General features: G+C 37.9%; 1 protein-coding gene across 5 annotated transcripts in view; it reads right to left on the bottom strand.

Moving 5' to 3' along the window:
* The window catches only part of TTLL7 (tubulin tyrosine ligase like 7), a 59,218-nt gene extending 41,040 nt beyond the window's left edge, over positions 1-18,178 (bottom strand). For 3 of the 5 annotated variants that reach the window (XM_039384698.1, XM_039384697.1, XM_039384701.1), the window contains exons 1-5: positions 18,087-18,178; positions 2,716-2,891; positions 2,427-2,558; positions 1,396-1,517; positions 637-704 (exon numbers count right to left, since the gene is read on the bottom strand). In XM_039384698.1, coding sequence (XP_039240632.1) covers positions 637-704; positions 1,396-1,517; positions 2,427-2,558; positions 2,716-2,740 — 347 coding nt within the window. In that variant the 5' untranslated portion in view covers positions 2,741-2,891; positions 18,087-18,178. Of the gene's footprint in view, positions 1-636; positions 705-1,395; positions 1,518-2,426; positions 2,559-2,715; positions 2,892-14,454; positions 14,470-18,086 lie in introns of those variants that run through there. The other 2 variants (XM_039384700.1, XM_027728102.2) reach the window with 2 other exon arrangements.
* Positions 18,179-20,533: the final 2,355 nt, after the last annotated feature.

Raw genomic sequence — 20,533 nt, 5'->3', positions numbered from 1 at the left:
ATACTGACACATATTTATCCCCAAAGTTTTCCTTATTTTCAGGCTGCCAAATCATTATTTAGTATTGTTTTCTTACAGGTCTTGCTCACAGATTCCCAGTGAGGATAATTCCTCAGAAGCCAGTTACTCCACTATAGTGAGAACGTGTAATTGGACAAACGAGCCTCACTGACTTACTTTTTATATAAACAATAAGATGCTTCACCTTTGGTCATCTGGTCCAACCTCCCTGCTCAAGCAGGGCTATCCTAGAGCACATTGCACAGGATTCCAGATTCACTATCCATCCACATACTAGTTATTTTTCTGTTCTACCACTATAGGATATATAGCTGGGTGTATTATGGATTAAGTTTATTGTACAATAATTCAAGGCTCACCTACATTCTTCAATGTGTAGACAGAGAACTGAACCCACATCATTTTCCATTGAAGTCAATTGGAGAGATACAGTAGCCCACTCCAATACTACAGATCCAGGACCAAAGCAAAAGTTATTAAAGAACTTTGGAAATTATTCTTGGTCCTCTCACAGTTTCTTAGTAAAAATGAACTAACTTTACAAGCAAGAGTTCCATATTGTATTGCATTAAATACTATAGCTGGAAAACTTCTTAATATTAAAAGAAATATTACTTAGTCATGTTTCTTGCCAGAAAATCCTTTCTGCATATCTCTCCCATTCCTGGAAAATGGTTGATTCTCTGAGGAAGTAGAAAAAAAAGAAAGCTGGTTGATACTTTCTAGTTTTTCTGGTATACCTAATACAATCATTTAAAACATTCAACTGCATGCTCAGACAAAAATAACTAGTATTAAATCTAAATTATTTAAGATAATATCTTACATTATACTACATATTCTTAGCAATAGTAAAGATGCTGTAAGTTGTATTCTCCTCCATCAACATAAGTGTCTATTGATTTCATTTCATACATGAGACTATCATACCCTTATTCACCAAGCTATCTAGGAACAAAGAATGCTATCACAAACAGTAAAGAAACCAAATTATTTATTCACAGAAACTGTGGAGAGAGCTCTGGTTGTTAACTTACTGCTTAAAAGCTTATGAGATACTTATACATGAAGTTTTGCATCTTCTTTCAAACTCTGATATTCACAACACCCCCAGCTGGCAGATAAAACATGAAAGAACAGCCCCAAATATTTAAGCACCAGATTCCCAGTGGTATGAACAAATAACTCTGGGAAAGAGAATAGGATTTTAAGACATGCAGTGGTACAGCCTCATTGAGCCTGGCTGGTTGTGTTTTGTGGGGTTTCTTTGCCCTCCACACCAGCGAAACGGAGCACTGACACATTACTGAATATTTCAGAGTGAAGCAGTTTACTGAAACGTCACAAATCTGAACTACCAAAAATCTCCCCTACCTGATAGTTCCGCAGCTCAGCAATCTTCTCTTGCTGCACAGCACAATCACTCCAGATAAGATTGGCTGTTTCATCTTCATCAGGTGTTTTCTCAAATCCCATTTCTTTTATTACTATACGTACTACGGAGAAATCACATACATAGGGACTATTTTGAAACTGTAAAATAGATTAACTTTCAAAATTTAAAAAACCAAGATTTTAAGCACTTCCAATATATGACCCTTTGTCTGAGAACAATGTTAGCATGCAAGCTATTTATCTTGCAATATCAGCCTATTGCAAAGCTGCCATTAAAATGTTACAGCACCTTGCACTGAGGCAGGAGTCAGAGCACAACCACTATGGGAACTGAAAAAAGCCTCAGCGTATTCCCCAGGCATCTGGCAAAAGTCCACTCGTACAGCAGTCAGACTTAATCATGGTTATGACATAAGTTAATTTTAAAACAGTGATGCCTATAAGTGTCAGTGCAGACAGGGACAAGAATGCCTCCTTAGTCCAGCTGCAGTAGTTTCCAAAGCAAATGCATGCATTATTTTAATTAAAAAAAAAAAAAGAAAAAGAAAAAAAGAAAAAAGACTGATTATGTGCCATACATAACTCTGATTGTAGGAAACAAGATTTTAGCACCAAGCATGAAAATACAAAACATTAGCAGATTTTATTGAAAAGCCTCTGTGTTATAATTAGAGTATTTTAATTTACACTGTTCATGTTTCAAGGCTTTAAGGAGACTTCCAAACACATATATAACACATATATAGAGGGCTCTTCCCCAGCCTTCTTGATTACTTAAGTTTTTACCTTTCAGGGCCCTTCCCTGAGTAACAAATGGGGATTAACAGATGCACAGTGCTCAAAGCTATGAATTCAATGTTACAAGAAAACTCCAGGTTTCTTACAAAATACACTCCTTTGGAAATGTCTCACTGTCAGCTTGATGCAAAGTCTGTTAATTCACTCCATTACTTAGTCATTCGCTCACATCAATGGCTATTAGGATGAAAACAAAATATGTAGCTTCCTACCAATTTCATATTTTGTGCCAGCGATGTTTGCAGTGATGGCTCCATTGTTCTTCTTCTTTCTGACTTTTCTTTTAGTTGTGCCTTGATAGGGTAGTTCTGAACTCAAAGTCAGAGGATCGGTTCCACGGTTATCTTTGAAAAATAATGTTGCAACTATCAACATTTTTATATCTCAAATAACATACACAAATGAACTAAAACTAAAAAAAAAATGTACTTCATCACAATTTAGAGGTACAACTATACTGAATAATTAATAGGTTATATTAAAAATTCAAGACTGTCATACCTCCCTCATTAGAAAAGGACGGCATTATAACCTAGGACAGTGCAGACGTAGAGTTCAAATTCTGCTCCAAGTTCTTAGAAAATGGTGAAACTGTCAAACTCAAATTACTTAAAACTCCAGTCATGCCATTTCAGTCTCTGGTTGTAGCAAAAATTAGTTCTGGAATGGATAGATATCTGCGTTAAAAAAATGTAAGAGAGACTTTGTTATAGAGAAATCCTGAAAAAATAAACAGCAGAAAACTAAATATGGAAACACTTTTAATAACAAGTATAAAGAGTTGCTTATTTTGAAAGATTGATCAAGTTATTGTACATACAAAACTTTGTTAATTACAATTGAATTGTTTTCTTTCTGGGAAAAATCATTTGCATATTAATTTTCAAAATGAAATTATATTACCTTATCTTCCGATTTTCATTTGGGTATGGGAGATTTTGGACATGCAAATAAGTAACACTGAATTCAATCAATACTGCCAATTTCTATCTCCACAAAGCTCAATGAATGGGTTGAAATATCAGGAAAAACTCAGGAATAAAGCACTTCTAAACACACTGCTACATGACTTCGGGCATGCAGCGCTGTTATACCAAAGTCTGCAAGGAAACAAACACTGTCTTTGGCAGGCTGCCTCAAAAAAATCTACGAGTGTTCAATACATATACAATATGTCACTGATTTTTCAATGCTTTCATTTCTTTTCTGCATTTATACGTGTAGCCTAAGTTCCTTACACTAGCTTTAGATTATTGCTGCTTTTAGTGATTGCAAAACTTATTTAAAAGAGCACAAGGAATTTCTTCTGCTATAAATAGCAGAAAATTACAGGAAAGTCAAATTCAGCCATGACTTATGATTGGTCATAATATTGGATAAGATGTGCATTAACAAAATTACCAAAACATTACTTATAAATCTTCATTTTTAATTTGTGCCTGTCTGTGTGTGTATACACATGACAGAGAGAGAAGAGATGCAAGTATGTTCTGGACAAGTCACACACTTGGTAAGAAAACATAAAACCAGATATTTTGAGCTGTAAGATCTTACTTCCTTTCAAGACAGACATTTACCCTTGGCAGTCCATTAACACAAAAGGATAAAAAGAACAGATTACAGTTCTATTATGACTGCCAGAAATGTACCAGGAGCCAAAATCTGCTTTGTAACAAGATGACCAAATATCCCTCATGTCCACTTAGTGGACCATGTGCATTTACCCACAAAGTAAGAACAGGGGATGTTTTATACACAGATACAATGTCAGACAGCACAGCAGTAACACCCAGCCATTTTGAAGTTTTAATGTTTTGGATGACATTATCCAAGAAGGTGGCCTGAAAGTCCTCCAGCCTGCTGGCATACTAAAATTAGACACAGAGATGGGAAAGCAAAGCATTCATCCTCCTTAAAACCACTGTGAAGGAAAGGCAGTGCTGGGCACAGTGAGTCACTGGATATTGCATGTTATCTGTCTCTCAAGCTAAGAATACCATCAGAGTACAGGACACGTTGAGTTCCTGGGAATAATACTGAAGTACGTCTGTTAGCCAATTAAGGACTCCCATGCACGGACTCAAATGCCTGCCAGTTCTTTCTTTGCTGTACTGACTAAAAACTTTAAACAAATTTGGAAGAATGCTAGGAGGACTAACATTTCACTGTGAGAAACACCAGCCCTTTACTAATGCACCATGATTAACAAGCTATGATGTGCTAATAAAAAGCAAGCACCTCATAGAGCTTTCATTCAGCTCACAGTCAAAGAAAACTATCTGCCTAAGGTTACTATAACACACTGTATTCTGAAGGCTCTGAACTGCACCACATTGTTGAATTACTGCATTTCTTTACATAGAAACTATTCTATTCTTTTAAGAAGAATACTCTCTAGGATATAAATAGAATGTACCAACACTCAGGGTCTGTGACTTTCAACCAGTCAACTTTTTAGCACATACATGAGCTGAAAGTAAAGATTTATGGTCAGCTTTAGAGTATTCTATGGACAATTTGTAGTTCAGTCATATGGAAAACGAAGCAATGGGACTGTACTCTGTATTAAACCTTACTCTAGGATTTTCACTTTTCACAAGCACTGTCCCATACTAATAAAGTTAAACTGTATTCTGCCTTAAACTTTCATATAATAATTCAAAATTGTTTTACAACTGCTTCACTTCTCTTCAGTAGCCCATCTCCAAACAACCATTTAACCGAATACCAGAACACCAGCAGTTCTAAATCAGTAGTTTTCAAAAATATTTACATAGGATACAGTCCTTCTCTTTGTCCCTTTCCAAAGGGCAAACACAAGTCCAATGAAATGGGACAGTTTCAGCTTTTCTTCCCACCATGTCAAGTGACAGATGAGAGACACTGCACCCCATCTGGGGGGATACACTACCCAAAGCACTACCTGGGAATCGCACACTAAGCCATGGGAGCAGCAGACTTGTCCCTGTTTAGACCTCCACGCTTTCTATGTCCCCAGCAGCACAGTAGTGGGAAATTCCAATTCTGCAGCAAGAAAACCTAATACCAGCCTTCTGAGGAAGCTGCAATCTTTCCAGGTAAACTGCAACTGTTCCTCAAACTCCCCTTTAGATGAGCAGTTCTCTAACTGGAGGAACGGGTCACTTGGAAGAGAGGAGGACATCTCTGAGAGCAGGAGATGAAGGGCTGCTGCTGAGGGGGGAGAGCTGGAAGGACAGGGGCCCACTCTGACAGAGCACTGCCATGCAACATTGCAGGGCACAGGCCCTGGCAGCCACAAGCTCCTACACATCTTTCTCACTCTCTTTTTGAATTCTATACAGCAGAAATCACTCCAGAGTTACTTTGTCCTCTGACCCAGGTCCTCCCCAGGCACCTTTTCTTGGGTAACACCTTGATTTGTTATTATTGTCCAGCCCTACTCCTAGGTCAGAGCACAGCTGAAGGAAAAGACTTGGAGCACACACTCTGTGGGGAGCCTCTGCCACCTGATGGAATTGGCAGTTACAAGGCACAGCTCAGAGCAGGACTCACCTGCATCATGCACAGTAAGAGCAGCAGCACTGTCAGGTTAGGATTACATCGAATTCTGAGTCAGTTCTTACAGCTGTGACAAGTTTTTACTTATAAAATAAGCACAACCCATAACCCGTTTTCAGCTACAGCAATGTAGAGGCATATCTCACTAGTAGTCTACCTGAAAGGCTTGTTTCTAAGAGATTGCTTTTAATAATATAGAAGAAAGTGTTCTATTTTCAAACTGGGACTTATGGAGCAAGTCAGCTGTCAGAAATCTCTGAATTCACACTCAGAGAGAAAAGGATTGCAGTTCCTGCTGCATATCCCATTTCTCTGCTGAAATCCTGATACACATAAATTGGTGAAGGTTTGTTGCTCAACCACACAGATTCAAGGGTAGCTGAACAAAAATGGTTAATCTATAAATGGAGAAAGATTTGTGAAGAAGAAACGAATGCATCTTCCTCAGGTTAGCACATTCTTATATAAACAACCACTTTGACTAAAAGTGCTCTACAGGGAAAAAAAAGATGAGATGTTATCTTTACAGCTGCCTGGCAAAGGTGTGAGAGTGCCAGGAGGAGAGATACATTGCACACAATCCCGTCCTAGAAAGTGACAGAAGAAAAAAAAGAAAAAAGAAAATTAAAAAGGATCCCCTCCAGGGACAGGAGAAACAGGATACTCCTGTTGGGGAGGGAAATGTTGCACACAGAGACCAAAGCAGATGCCTGAGTCCATCTAAGGGAACAGTCTGAGCAAGATACAAAGGTGCCTCAGTAAAGAGCACAGGACAGTGGGAAGAAGTGGTTTCATAGTTAACGGAATGATCCCTGTTTCCTTGATAACAAGTTGTAACATATTACAGAAAATTAAAAACTAAGAGTATTTTGTGCTGTTACACAAAGTGTAAGGAAACATAAGTTAGGAAATTGCCTGGAAAAAATTCCTCCATTATCTACAAGTATTTTTTAACAAACCCCTCTTATTTCCTGTTATTTGCACCAGACTCCTCACGAGTAACCTCTGCCTTTCACGCTCCTTCTCTTTACATCTTGATGCAGTAGGGAGCTGAAAAGATGATTTTTCATCTCTAAATAGGAATTGCAGGCCATTAGACCCCAGGTTTTTGTTTTGTTTTGTTTTTGCCAAAAAGTAAGCATCGCCGAAAAAAGTTAATTAAATCAGGTCAAAAAAGAGAATGGAGAGTAAAATTCAAACTGAAAATAAAGGAGTGCAACTTGAGAATCTATTCCAAAGAAGTCAATGAGATTCTTCAACCTAACTTGGATCATACCAGTAACTATGAAACTACTACTGTGTACCCTAACAAAAAGATACTGGATTGCACATTTAAAATGGATTTAGTCTAATAGATTTAAGCATTAAGAATGGTACAATCACCTACTATCAATACTCCATGTTCCAAAACAGAGACAACACTGTCATTCAATGCGCTGTTTTTAATGTGAACTTCTTCCTTCCTTCTAAGCTATTGTGACACTACTGGTGGCCAGTTTAAAAGGCTCCATGGACTAAGCATGTGCTTAACTTCACATACATGATCTGAAAACATGACTTCAGACCTTAAGCCATGGTACATATGACAAGACCTCTCAAAGACAACTAACATTGCTCAAGTGTCTTCCTATTTACCTAGGTGAAATACTACAAAAAATAGATTGCCAGGAGGTTTTTTTTAATTCCCTGCATATTTGGGTACAGATAAATAATCACTCATCAACAGTGGAATATTTTACAATAGATTTTAAAACCAGCAGACTGCTTTCCTCTGAGCCCATTAGTACAATTTACCCAGTGCTGTCACAAGTGGCTGGAAATGCAGTGGCTGGAAAGAAATGCTCAAAGCTCCTGACATAAGGAGCTTTCATTGTGAAATGGAGACGCACTGAAGGCACAGTTACAGAACTTGGCAGGTGACCATAGGTGGGAAAGACAACGTCACAGTGCTGCAATCCCCACTCTGCAATTAGCTGGAAAATCAAAATAACAAAAATTTCACAGAAACATGAAAAAGAAAGAAGTGAAAATAGTCTTCAGAGCATTGACCTAGTAAACATCTGAGTTCTGGCTTTTTTCACTCTATTCTAGATAATAAAGTTTTTCAGTCCCTTAGAATGTGGAAGTTTGGATACACTGTAGCAAGGGGTTTGCTATTTATTACAATTATGCAAGACTATAATCTACTGTTGATCTGGAATTAACATATAAAATTCAGATCCACAATGAGATTAAGAAATTAACAAAAATTATGATAGAGAAAAATGCCTTTCTCAGTACCAGCCTCAGCAAGGCAACAACAATTTTCAGTAATGAAGCTGCACAATTAAAAGTCTCACACACTTTCAGGATTTTTTTAATATGTGTCCTGATAAAATGTATGTTGAAGTGTTCCTGCTACAAGCAAGCATAGCAACCAGATTTATTGTTACATGCTCAAAGAACAATTTGGTGGCAAGTTCTCACTCTTACAGAGAAATTCTAAATGCAAAAAACCAATCCTCATTTTGAGGCTTGATATGTCAAAGTTACAAGCTTGTTTTTAAAAGGTTATCTGTCAGCTGGCTTAAAATTGCACATAATTAGGGGTTTGGTTCAAAATATTCTGAAGTCAAATGAAATCTATTAATACCAACATCCTTCATTCTCACCATGAAATGAGATGAGATGTATACTGAAAGATGTATGCTGAAAGAACTCTTTCAGATACAGTGAATGCATGGAGTTCTCAGGCGCTTGGTTTGCTAAATGGACAACTACAAGCTACAGAGGAATACAAACAAGCATGATTTACACAACTTTTTTTGAATCATGCAGTTCTGTAGAATGATTCTCTGAACTAGGTTATCTGAATGGCCAGCATTTCTAAAACTTCCAACTTTTCCCTGAGCTACCAAACAAACCAACCGAGCCAAGCTATGGTAACTCTGCCTCTGAGCCCACAGGCTACATCTCGTGTGAGTTTAACCTCCCAGCAGCCATTCCAGAGCCCAGTCAGTAAAGGCCCTAGAATTAGTCTTAGTCTTCTGCAACACAGGACATATATCAGACATGACTCAACACCACCTATTTAGTAATACTGAAAGCACAAACTATCCTGACCCTTCCAGTCTACCTTCCAAGCACCATGCAAAGCAGAGTGTGCATCGCAGTTGTGAACCTGTGTCTTTTGCTGGGGAATGTAAAAGGTGTGTTATCTCAAATGGCTGGAGCCTGTCGGGAGCTGACCCTTCAGAGCCAGCTCAGAGGCTCAGCCACACACAGCAGCACAGAGCCTCGGGAGCTCTGCACCGTTAGTTCTTTGGGCTTTTCCTGACTTTGCACTTCACAGCTTTGGATGGAATTTTTTCATTGTTTCATATCACAAAAGGTCTATGAAATGATAAGTATAGATTCCCCAATTCAGAAAACAGGAAATGTATTGGAAGCTGTTAAGATGGTAGAAGTTTCACATCTGAGTTTCACAGGCATTAATCATTTTCTACTCACAATATACGGAGATCAGAATTGAGCATAGAAGCAACTTTTTTTCTTTTCAGTGTTGTCTTGGAGTAATATTACTTCTTTTTGCATTCATCCATTTCCCAAAAGGAAACTTCAAATCACTGGCCAAATTTAAATCAATGTCAAATGTTTCAAAGCTGAAGATTGATTTTCTGTTTAAAAAATGACCTCCAAACTGTCTTTCATAGCAGAGCCCACAATGTGACTGTTAGCTCATTCTCACCCTTCAAAAGCCTTTTCTAATGGGATAATGTATTTCAGACTGTTAGAAAATTGAGTACTATAGAGTTTCATATTTACGCTCTGAATATTGAAAGAGGGCCATCAAAGAAAGTGAAACCAAATTAGAAGACTGCAGTAAAAGGATAAGGCTTGAATCTTTTACTTGTTCAGTAAAACATAGAAAATATATTAATTGACAAGAGAAAAGAACTTGCATGACTTACAAATCAATAATTCAAAAATAAAGTGCAGGGAACTTTAAATAAACATTATTTAGCATTCATAATGGCAAGGAAAAATATTGACAAAATAGTCCAAACAAGCAAGCATAACCATGTTTTTATATAGTAAAATCTGAATTTCAGAAAATACATACCTCTGTCACTTGCTGCTAAAAAAAATATCAGCTTTCACATTGTACTCTCTGCCAGCAAAAAGCATAGACAACGCATGGGTCTTGTACTACTGTTCCCCACTTCATTGGGGATAACACCATAAATCTGTCAGCAGGACAGCATTTCACCAACTCTGGAACATAAAGTATTCCTAGCCCCTGATCACAGTAAGTTCCACTGAACACTGTTGAATGGAAAACCCATCTCTATTTATTATAGAATCATTATATACAATCATTTAATATATATATATAACATACATTATACATTTTATTTATTATATATGATGGTTGTGTGTATATTTATATTACATTCTATACAACGATTCCACCTTCATTTGGTGTGATCCAGGCATGTTCAGCCTGGAAACACACCCTGCATTAGAGCACACTGGCCACACTAGCTCTGCAGGCTGAGCAGCAGGACAGCTGGAGCCCTGTCCCCTCAAATGAAGCATTCCCTTTAAAGCAGAGAGCCCAAGCCCCCGGTGTGATTTGCCCTGAGGACCCAGAGCAGGAAGCCGTGCTGGCTGAGGGACCACCGCGCTCCAAGGGCCGAGGCTCTAGTGCTGAGATAGCCAGGCCACTGCTGGAAGGAACAGAGCTGACAATGTGCAGGAATGATTACCGGAACAGAAATATTGAGATGTGAGAGTGACGATGTGGGTTTGGGAGGGGAAAGGGTAAACGAGACAGATAGGAAGGAATTTGAGTTGTGGTACCTGTGGGAACATCTCTGCTCCGTCATCTCTGTGCCATCCATGCTCTTCATTACAGTGTGTCAACATACACCAATAGCTATCACAGTGTGCTTTAAATTCTGTACACCACACACCAATCACTGCTGGAATTATGCTACTCCTTTCTTTATCATTCACTTCTCAAAAGATTTATTTCTCTAGCAAGAGCTAGAGGTCTTAGGGATCTACAAGATAGAACAATTTATCATTTTACATATACTGAGACAACTCTGCTGTTATAACAGAAAAAGCACTAATCCTTTAATAAAGCTGATATGTTTGCAGTGATTTATTATATTATAAGTAGACCTTAGGGGAGAGACTTACTAAGGATCTGGAGAAAGAAAATAAAGAAAAAGATATCTTTAGACAGTTCCCCCTCACACATCCAATTTTCTCTCCTCTGTGACAAGCTGGCAGCATTGGTTTAGTGTGAAAACAGCATCAAGCTCGGGGACACAAGAACACAAATATGGTTAAATTCACTTCTACAGATCTCTGTGTATCACAAGAGCCACACCTTAGCCCTACATGGTCTGCCCTGTTTCATCTTGTATTTTATAGGCCTACAATTCATAGATCCATTTTAGCATCTCTAGACATGGACTGCAGTCATCATACAGCCCACAACAATGCTGATTGAGGATGACATCATCCTCATTCACACGCTGCAACATAACAATGTTTTCCAGTTTAGCAACAAGGGAGACACTCCCACAGTAGCCTGAAATACAAATTGGCAGACATTAGCCTGCAGTTTCAGCACCCAAGGTGCAAATGTTAGACAAAAATCAGCCTTTGAATAAGTTAAAGAAAAAGTTTCTTACGCTTACAAGAAACATCTACTCAAAGGCTTCTTGACCACAAAAGTACAAGAAAGGTGCTCTTACACAATCAGCAAATTCTTTATCACATTATCCCGACACTTCCAGCAATGAATCCATTTGTTCAGCTCCACTGGCAACGCTCGTGTGCTTGTATGAGTGTTGGTAGACCTCTAACATTTTAAGGACTATGTCATATACTTCTACCCTGAAAAGAATAAGTGACAGTCAGAAATATTCACAGTTGGTCTACAGTATCACTGAGACTACTGCAACCAATAGTGCTAGTAACAGTTTGCAAAGAGCTGATAAATGAACCAGAAATGCCAGCAGCTACAAAACATTTCACAAAAACATGCTTTCCTCCCCACAGCTTAGTACTTGGGGCTCAGTGGGGTACCACTGATTTGAAAATATTTTTGTAAATGAAAACAGGAGAACATCAGCAGTTTCAAACAGATGTGAGTCCTCAGAAGCTTCTCTAACTAGAATTGACCCAACTTATAGCAATTCCTTTAAAAGACTGGATTGGCTCCAAACCCTCTGTGTCACACTGTTTTTATCCATTGTAGGGGATGTAAATGGAGTCACTATCCTCATCAGTAAAGAGATGAGACTCCAGTATCCTGCTATAGGAATATTTTTGTATATACTGTTCACCTGTAGAAAAATACAGCATGTGGCCACAAAGCCTAGAAAAATAATGTCTTAAATATTGACCCTAAATTGAACACACTGAATACCCAAAAGAAGAGACAAAACTGAAGAGTGCATCAGACTTCACACACACTAGTTTTAGTTTTTACTTAAAAGAACAAAGCATGAGAATAGCCTACTGAAAAGTAATTTTCCAGCATGTATTTGAACTCATAGGATCAGGATAATGTACCTTCTGAATGGTAAGTACAGCATTACTGATGAAACCCTGTAGTATTCAACAGTTTATTTATTGAGTAATCATACATTGCCTCTGAGCTGCAGAGACCAGACTGACAATCGCATCGTGGCTTCTAATGTCATTTAAAATAACTCCAGAATCCAAGAGATAACTGCCCTAAGCATGACTATTTGCCTCCACTGCTTTAATCATAGCAGAAGCAGAATTCCAAGTTTGGAACAATATCACAGTTAGTCCTGTCCTCATCCATCTTGGTCAACTCCCAAAAACCAACACCTAAAAGCAATTTGCTCTGGCATTTGTGTATTGCTTTTTTTTTTGTTTTCCTTTTCTTTTAAACTAAAAAAAAAGAAAAAGGATTCTGTGTTGCTTAAGAGCTAAACTTGAGAAATGTTCTGAAACAAAAGTCCTCAGTCAGAGGCTAGAGCAGTGGGATATTAAATTCATTTAGCAGGGCTCCATTTTATTTTTCATTGCTTTAATCTTGTATTTTTTAGTGGTACATTCTTAACCAAACAAAAAGGCATAAAGTTATACCCTGAAATACATGCTGGCTGCAAAGCTAACTGGTTTTCAAATATTCAAAAGAAACAAACACAATAATTTCTTATTATGTCATCAAAATGTACATCACTGCCACCCAAACCAAAACGTGACTGGGAACTGAACCACACACTATTTTTTTAAATCATATTATCTTAGGCTGAAAATTACAAAGTTTATTCTTCGTGCTTCTGACTCTCTCAGACATTCCATACCCTTCATGCTATAGAAAAATTTTTTTGTAGCCAGAGAGTAGTATATTTGCCTGATAACCACAATTAAGGAAAAAATAAATGTACCAAATTGAGTCAAAGGCTTTTATAAATACAAAGGTATGGAAAAGTTACAACACACCTAATAAGCAGGACAATAAATCTTTCAGAAAAAAGTCTAATGCGAAGTGTTAGTAGAAACAAGAAAGAAGGAGAGGACAATTGACATACCAAATAGAAAGAAAAGGAGAATAAACTGGGATTCAGAGTTGGCTATTGATGCAAGACACAAATATGAAACTTCTTCCCAGTTTTTTATGCTCCTTTGATTGCTCAAAGGAAGAAAGAGCTTTCTCCAGGAAATTTCCCGGTCCCATCACCTTGAAGATATGTACACGTAGTACAAAATTTGTCTCAAGTCTATAGTGTAAATGAGTTCAAGCCATGCATAACAGGATTTTCTCTGTGGCCCAGTGAAGTAAACGTAGATATTTCTATTGACTTTTGTGGACTTTATATCATAATGTTTCAGTCCCAGGACAGATCTGCTGATGACACAATTCAGAACTATAATTAAGACACAGACTCGTTTGGTCTCATCCCTGTCAAAACTAGAGTCCACTTCAATCAAACCTTCATCTCACCTTGAGATTACAGCTCAAATTAACTGAGTTGCCTCTGAATTACTCTCTTTCTTGACAAAGATTACAAGCTCCCAGTATCACTTGCAGAACTGCTCTGCTGTCTAGAGGCAGCACTTCATATTTCATAGCTCATGTAGGATTCACATGTTCAGAAACAGGGATTACTGTGCAGGTGACATAAACATGTATTGCCACGGAAAATGTTTCATGCTGTTCTCCAGAAGCATACTTTTCTCTAACTAATGTTTTACAATTTAATGCATTCAGTAGATGCTCTTGAATCTAGTTCTCTGTTATAAGGAAAGATAAACTGCAAGCTAAAGGGTGGATGAGAAAGAGCATAAAAACAAAGAAAAGGAGCAAGAATGTTGGAAAAGGAACTTACTACAAAATATATGTGGTGGACAGAATGCATAAGCATTCAAACTGAGGGTAATGAATTTCAATTAACACAGTCTGCAATAGAGAGCAATAGGGGAAAATTACACAAACAAAAACTCCTAACAAAAAAAAAACCTTTGAAGCAGCACGTGGCAGGATAATATAACAAATTCTTCTGCACACAAATTACCGATAACAGCGTAAAATGTTTATTTATCATGGATTTAACTGACAAGATTACATACTGCAGAATACTCAGTCATACCAGGACCTCCCACTAATATGGAAACAGATTTAAAAGAATTCTGCAGTAGAAGTAGCAAAATGAAATCACCTACCGTTAGTGTTGCATTGCTGAAACTATCTGAAGAGTCAGTGCTCTGGAAACATTTTTGTATCAATAATTGAGAGCTGATACCGTTTCGGGCAGTGATACACCAGGGAAAGACAGGCTGCAGCAGCAGCTCCTTCCCACTTAGCCCATCCCTAGCACTTTTTAGATCTCCTTCTTAACCCTTTCTAGGTATTTTCTCACTGTGTTTTGGGTGAAAAGACAAAGGCATGGTACATGCTATAAGAAAAGAATGCATTATTTCCCACTTTATTCAAAATGTCAAAAGAGCCGTGGGAAGAAAGTCAGTAGGATTTAGTCATAACAATAAGCTAAAAAGAAGTAAAATCTAAAAACAGAAAATGACTCAGAGACTGAAAGAGATATGAAGAGATATGAGCTACTGTAACCAGGACAGTGGTTTCTCCAAATGTAGAATTAAGAGGTCAAGATCACAATAACATAAGACACTTGCATAGAAGTAAGCTAAAGGAGAAGTTAATAACTTGCTATAAGAAAAAAAGGTTACAATTCTCTTCTAGCCTTGGACCAATGAGATGTGAGCTTTGAAATCAAACCTATTTGGTTTCAGTGAGGCCAGCTTTACAGTCTTATAGACCAATTTTTAAACCAAATCAAATCTTAAGTGAACTGATGGAAAAAGAAAATTTACTTCCTTTACTGGAATAACTTTTTCTGTAGTATTCTAAAACCATTCATTTTCCTTAAATGAGGTTGTATTCTTTTGGAATGTCAATTATAATCCATAAGAAATTGTTTTCTGACATCACTTGACAAGATGACTTTTCTTTGTCATATTATTCTTTTACTTGAAGGAAAGATTGGTCTGATCTGACAGCTCAGTACATTTTAATGGACTGTGGACCACAAAGGCTATCTGACAATAAAAGGTTTGAAAAATTCTTTTGTTCAAATGGGTTATTTCCCCCCACAGAAAAAATAAGCAAACAAACAAAAGCCAAGAAAAAAATCAGCACTGAAGCAAACTGGAGAAACGGACTGCACTCCATTCTTTCCCATCAGTTTGACAGCAGTCAGGCCCATCGGATGTGCCAGACAAGACTGCACCACTGCTGGCACACCTATCCTACAAAGATGAAGTAGTGGGGAAGGGTAGATTCTAATGAGGTGGAGGAGGATATATTCACATAAAGTGGTGGTAGTCCTACTAGCTGAAATGCCAGCCTTTGGAAATCATGCACGGGTAGAATGCAGCTGGGAGAAGAACGTATGTACATTTACAATGTATGTAAAAGACATTTCCTCTTACTTCCTACCCTCTTGGTTTACAAATTATAAGAGTAGATATTCTCTCTGAACCACGGAGAACGTCTTGCTTGCCTATTCAAGTGAGATAGAAAATCAAACAAATGTGCAGATTTGTCCCATAAGTACAAAGAAATAAGGCTCAGAAAATTCAATAGCTCTATAAGTTTGTTGCAATTTGCCCCAGTTCACAACAAGTATAGTTCTCCCAGTCACACAAAAAACCCAAACCAAACAAAACAAAAACAACAAAACAAACAAAAAACCCAAAACAAAACACAAAAAGAACCCCAAACCCCCTAACAAACCAAACCAAACCAAACAAAAAAAACACACGCAAAGGATTAAGGCATCTTCTTTGGTTGTGATTGGACAGGTACGTTTCCAAAATTGAAGAAATTACTTCAAGGACTTTGAAACAGTGGGAAATAGGGGGAAACTCAGTGCAACTAACTGAGAAAAAATTTCCTGTGGAAGAAGAGAACTGGGAGTGAAATCCGGACATCTCTCCTTAAGTCTCTTCCCACAGACAATTTTTTCTATGCTCCTCATACTGTCTTGGTTCAAGGTTTCTTACATCTAGCTGTTGCAGAGAGTCAGCTTCAACTGGACCATTAATCTCTTCTCCTCAAACAGCTGGAACTGCATTATGAGTGCATGTCCCATGACTGAGAGGTATTTCTTCTTTATCAATGAAACTAAACGGTCTGCTCACTGTCTGCATCAGACTCCCAAACACCCCCTCACAAGAATATATCTTCTTTTTTACTTCCACTTCTCATAAATTTATTTCATTTTTCTCACAGATTATCAAAGACTTGCTTCCTATATGTGTTTGTATTCCTGAGTGTTGCTTTTGGCAAAAAAAGGCCACGATGTCCTTTCATTTTCTCTTCATACCTAGAGGCAACAGAGGGAAGTAATACATAGGCTTTTTTAATCGACTGCTTGGGGTCATTAACTGCATGATTTCTCAACTGGTGTCCAGAATTCCAAATCTAGTTCTGTGTTGTTCCCTTACTGCACTTGCAGATGCTGCTCTGGGTCAGCATCTGTCGTGGTTTGAGCTGAGTTGTCAAGTAAGCACCACCCAGCCACTTGCTCAGTCCCCCATCACCTCACTCTCCTGGGACAGGGGAGAGAATCAGAAGGGTAAAAGTAAGAAAAGTCATGGGTTGAGATAAAGACAGTTTAACAGGGAAAGCAAAAGCTGCATGCATAAGCAAAGTGAAACAATAATTTGTTAACCACCTCCCATGGACAGGCAGGTGTTCGGCCATCTCCAGGAAACCAGGGCTCCATCAGGAGTAACAGTTAACTGGGAAGACAAATTATATCCCTCCAAACATCCCCCCCTTCCTCCTTCTTTCCTCCTCTTTACATGCTGAGCATGATGTCCCATGGTAGGGAATATCCCCGTGGCTGGTTGGGATCCCCTGTCCCAGTTGTGTCCCCTCCCAGTTTCCCATGCAGCCACAGTCTCCTCTCCACCATGGCAGTCCCAGAGGCACGAAAGGCCTTGGCTCTGTGCAAGCACTGCTCAAAACTAAGTGTTAGTGTAAGCACTAACAAAAACACCTCTATTGACAACACTGTTTTCTGCACAACTCCAAAACATAGCCCCAAACTAGATACTGTGAAGAAAATTAGTTCTATCCCAGCCAAAACCAGCACAACATCCTACAAGATTCCCAACTCTATGAGTGCCTTTGCAACAGTTTCATTTGATACAGCTGATTCCTGTACCTCCATGCTTTATTTTACTGAATATCTCCTGTCCATCCTCAGAGACATTATTTTCAGTAAATGCTTCCATTTTTAAAATGGCATAAAATGTACTAAACTCATGTTCTCACATTATTCTCGTTTATTTTTAAGCAGAAAACCCCTTTTATTCAAATAAATGCATAATCGTTAATGCTCACTAATAATTTATAGTCTTTCAAAGACTTCAGGTTCACATAAAGATAAAAAGTTAGGGTAATATGATACCCCTCTAAAAATCCCCGTGAAATAAAATGTAATTAAAAGTGTGGGTTTTCCTGGGTGAATAAATTGCACATATTTGAGATTTCTTTCATCAATAATTCATATGAAGTGTTTTTGCTATTTTTTTCCACCCCCCACACCACCAAGATAAGCTTGGAAGGATAAAGCAATATAACAAATTCATAGAAACTTCATGTTCAATGAACACTAAACACTTGACAACCACCCACAAAAGCAAAGAAAGTACTGCCTTCCATCACATAGCTCTAGTCTATACTTTTCAAAAAAGATCATTCTGAGCAAGCAAATAAGAGCGATTTCCCCATCAAATCTCACAGTCTTCTGCCCTGTCAATCCACTCACTTTTTGTGGTCATAATCAGTATCAAGATCTTTGCCTCTTCACCTGCAAGAATTCAGTATTAAGCATCTGATTTCATTTTCTCATGCTATACTCCAGTGCTTCCACTGCACCCTATAGGGATATTACCGTGCTGGTTTTCAAGTGCTAAAAATAAAACAAACACATGTCAAACCAGGGACAAAGTTGAAAGGAAACATACTTTAATGTAACTAAAGAAGAATATATTTAGCATTTTGCTACTAAGCAAGGATGAAAATAAACTTGTCAACACACTGTGTCTAACTGAAACCCACACCCTACTCAATTCTTTGTGCAGCATTTATTATATACGAAAAGTGGATTTAGTCTTTCTTTCTTTCTTCTGAGGAGTGACTGTCAGTACTCTGTTACTACTGCTGGCCAGAAAGGGCTTCTGAACTGCACCATAAAGCACCTCCATCCTTTTAGGCAGTCAGTTTTTCTATCAATCACCAGTCATGCAGCCATCTGAGTGAGATGCATTTGGGCAGTGGTGCATATCAGACTTCAGTCTGGAATCCCTCCAAAACCAAATACAAGCGTACAGTGGGAACTGGCAAGACACTCACTCCACAGAAAGTGAAAAGTGAGTCCTAAACCAGAAGGTTGTTTTCTTTTGTCTTTCTTTCATTATTATTGTTAATTTGGACTCTCCCTAAAGCAGTACTGTTCCTATGTCCCTAGAAATGAAGGCTCATCCAAAAACCATGGGATTACATTTTTAAATATTGCCTTTGAAACAATGTAGATCTATATTTTTAATATTTTAAACTATCTGTACTTTTATTTGTAACATCAGGGAAACAAGTACTATACCTGTATACACTGATCTTCATTTTGGAGGTCCTGTATTCTAATTAAATCTGATATTGAAGGCAAGAACCATTATGTCTGCTTTATTTAGCCCTCTGAAACACAAAGCCAAAAATTTGTTCTAACATCTTAGAGCTTGTTTCCTGGCATATGGAATTCAAGGCAGAGCAAAAATATTGATAAATGAGTATAAATTAATGTGGTAGCATTGTGAAACTATACTGTACAACTGTATGAACATTTAAGAGAGAAGGTAAGGAAGAAAACTGGAAAATGCTCTTAGCAAAAGCTATTACTTTCACCCCTACAGAACCTGCAGGTTCCTGCACCCACCACCATGAAGAAGAATGTTCAGTAGACCAAGGCACTATGGAACCTCCTGGTGTGAAAGAGCCTCTGGCTCCAACAGGGGTGTTCCTGTGGAACAGGAAGATTTGCTCTAATACCCACCAGGTTCAGAGGTTGACTGCTTCAGTGTGTCACCTTTTTTCTCCCATATCCATTCAATTCCAAATGATTCCCTTACCCCTGTCAGTGTAGCAGACGTCAACGAACTCCATTCTAAACTTGAAGTACACTAATACTTTAAATATTAATAATTAAAAGGTTCATTGGTTCCAGTAAACTTTCAAGGAAGCTCGTAATGTCTGTAAAAGGAGTAGTTGCAAAGGACCATTCTGGCAGGATGTTATGTAAGCATTACTGGAGGTCTAAAGAGCTCCTCATGCTTAATAAGGGCCACTTGACTTCTGGCAGTAGGATTCAAATGGCCCCAATTAACTTTCAGGTGTGCAGAAAATAAAAATTAATCTAAGGCTAAGTACTCTAAAGGGAAAAACAAAATCCAGCAATATCCTCCAATACGTACGCTGTGGTACCTGCAATGAAATTTCTTAACTTTGACACTTTGTATGCATCTTTCCAAATAAAATGAACTTCCTCTTTCAGGAAAATACCAACTATTCCTTCCCCGGAAGGAATCGTTGTAGAGGCACCATGTCAATGACGCACAATGGAAATACCTCATCAAAAAGTGAAAGACTGGCAAGCATTCACCTATGTCACCAGGGACTACAAAGCCTAACGGAAAAATTCAAGGTCTTCATGATTTAGGATTGTCCAAAAGCCACAACACTTCAAGGCAGTAATAACACTCGGAATTTTCTGAAGATTTGCAGAAACATACAGAAGTGAGAAATAAGCATTGCTGGTTTCTACAAGATGTCTTTACACTGATAAAATCATAGCACAAAAGTAAAAAAACATTAGTAACCCACATAGCAAAAAATTATCTTGCAACATGCTGCCAGGTGCATTTTTTAAGACGGGAGCTTTGCAAAAGTAGAAGCAGGGTAGCTTGGAATGTGTGATCAATCTCTCCATTTCTGACATTAAGATTTCACTTCAATTTCTTATTTTCTAAGGATTTACAGCCTTAAGTTAATGTGTTCTCATTTAGTATGAGACATGTAGAAATACACCTTAATACAACATTAAAACAGAGGGAAGAAGAAAAAAAATGAAAAAAAATCCCAGTACATTAGAAAACGTGGAAGTTCAAGAAATTACTCATTTGCCTTATTTATTCTACAGAGATTTTTAAAATTTATAATAAA

Source organism: Pipra filicauda, unplaced genomic scaffold, assembly GCF_003945595.2.
Source record: "Pipra filicauda isolate LSUMZ 115617 unplaced genomic scaffold, ASM394559v2 scaffold36_size6622888_pilon, whole genome shotgun sequence".
NCBI classification, from domain to species: domain Eukaryota; kingdom Metazoa; phylum Chordata; class Aves; order Passeriformes; family Pipridae; genus Pipra; species Pipra filicauda.
The sequence above is the reverse complement of the archived record's forward strand: the minus strand, read 5'-3'. Positions and strand labels throughout refer to the sequence as shown.